General features: G+C 36.0%; 1 protein-coding gene across 2 annotated transcripts in view; it reads left to right on the forward strand.

Annotated features, from left to right (window-relative positions):
• The first annotated feature begins 861 nt into the window (after positions 1 to 861).
• The window catches only part of LOC108372957 (uncharacterized protein CG1552-like), a 4,756-nt gene continuing 3,554 nt past the window's right edge, over positions 862 to 2,063 (forward strand). For both annotated transcript variants that reach the window (XM_017628788.1, XM_017628787.1), the window contains exon 1: positions 862 to 1,115. In XM_017628788.1, coding sequence (XP_017484277.1) covers positions 983 to 1,115 — 133 coding nt within the window. In that variant the 5' untranslated portion in view covers positions 862 to 982. The remainder of the gene's footprint in view (positions 1,116 to 2,063) is intronic.

Raw genomic sequence — 2,063 nt, forward strand, 5'->3', positions numbered from 1 at the left:
ACAAAATCAAAAATCAATCTCGAATCAATAATATTTTTGCAACTACAAAGTCCTTTAAAAAAATTCTGACGTCAGAGAGAAAAACTAAAAACGCAGTTTTATTATATTTGGCCCATATTTTTGTGAGCACATATCGATGGCTGAGTGGAAGATCGACCTATCTCGGCAGCCAGTTCGAAAACGCTCTATCTCAAAAAACTTTTCAAGAACGCCCTATTTCAGAATTCGTTTCAAAAACGCCCTATCTCAGCTGCCGATTCAAAAACGCCCTATATCAGCATATTTTCAATACATTTTGAAGTGAGATAGGGCGTTTTTGAACCGAATTTTGAGATAGGGTGTTTTTCAATTGAATTCTGAAATAGGGCGTTCTTGAAAAGTTTTTTGAGATAGAGCGTTTTCGAACTGGTTGCCGAGATAGGTCGATCTTCCACTCAGCCATCGATATATAGATTGCTTAATGTGTTTCAACATGTTTTTGTTTTCGTCGCACAGTGTAATCCTTATTTTTGCTTTATTCTTTTCCAATGACTTTTCGATCGTTATATTTTGTTTTTCCTATTGATATTTTATGTCCAAAAGTAGTTAGTTACAAATTAGTAACATCAAATGCAGGGGTAACCAGCCTTGACTATTTCGCGGTCATCGCCATAGAAATATAGTTAGCTTTCGTCAAAGAAAATATACAGAAAATAGCGACTTTTAGCTCCTTCCTAATCAACTTTAAGTTAGCTTATAGTTAGACATATATAGTAATTTCTTACAGTGTACCTCTGAATTTTTGTCCAATTTATGAATGAACAAATGAATCAAGGCGGTTATTTTTCGGTGGGCCGTGTAAATTTAGTGCGTTTTGAATAACGCGCGGGAATGGCTCTTACCGGACCGAGTTCTTTGTGAAAACGAAAAAGGCCTTGAGCAGAGTTCGAAGTGTAAAAATTTAATAAAACTTTAATATTTTGAGCTTGGTTATTCGCTTAAAATGAAGTTTATTAGCTTTCTGCTTATTTTATTGTTCCTTGGCGCTTGTGCTGCCTTTGGTCAATATCATATGCGGCATTACAATAGTCGACAAGTGGATTCTAGTGAGGAGGATGACAAGAGTCCAGTGTTGCGTAAGTAATCTCAAGGACATTGTGTGAGAAAAGTGCATCATGATCGAAATACAGATTTTTTTCCACGTTTGGGGATTTCAGAGTTCTCGTTGATATTAAAAACTTTAAAGGCTGTTATTGCAACTATTTTGTGTATGGTGTACGAAAAAGAAATGTGCGTAATTACATACATAAATTTACTACATACATACAGTGGGCGCCAAAAGTCTACGTTGTTTGCGTTCGCTAATGTTTTATAAGGGTATAGTCGATATTACGAGAAAAATTATAAAATAAAACTTTTAGTTTTCGTGCTAACGCCAAGAAATTCAATAAATTTGCATAAAAATTAGCAACTTTTTAATTAGATTTTCTAAAAAGATTTTGAGTATGCAGAGAAAATTCCCAAAAAATTAGCGCAAATTTTTAACACCTTGAAATTTCTCTTCGTTTTATTCAAATTTACTGGGCTACAAAAGAGCACACTCAAAACATTCTACAAAATCGAATTATGCAATGCAAGACGAATTCATACACATAAGGTGATAGTAGAGGTATACGCCGCCGGGCCACGCCGCCGCCGCCGCCGTTTTTTGTAATTTCTCACGCGCCGCCGCCGAGTTACGAAAACATCGGCGCGGCGGCGGCGGCGGCGGCGTTCGGCGCCTAGGGAATTTTGTACAAAATTTTCATGTTGTATGCACATTGAAATACATCGTTTGAAGGAACTAAATACTACTCGTATAAAAGCACTATTTTACGAAATGAAAATTACATTTTTAAAAGATGTTTTTTTGTCATAATTTGGGCCACTGAACATTTAAAAAAAAAGCGTAACTCAGAAAAATATATAGGTAACATGTTTTTCGATCGACAGCGTTTATTACAGTTAAATTAGGGTCGAATAGGGTAGAAAAGTTTTTTTCCTAAGTAGTGGTCAAACCCCAGGAAGGTTTTGCTCCCGCGCAT

Source organism: Rhagoletis zephyria, unplaced genomic scaffold (genome assembly GCF_001687245.7).
Source record: "Rhagoletis zephyria isolate East Lansing unplaced genomic scaffold, Rhagoletis_zephyria_1.1 Rzeph_scaffold_06200, whole genome shotgun sequence".
NCBI classification, from domain to species: domain Eukaryota; kingdom Metazoa; phylum Arthropoda; class Insecta; order Diptera; family Tephritidae; genus Rhagoletis; species Rhagoletis zephyria.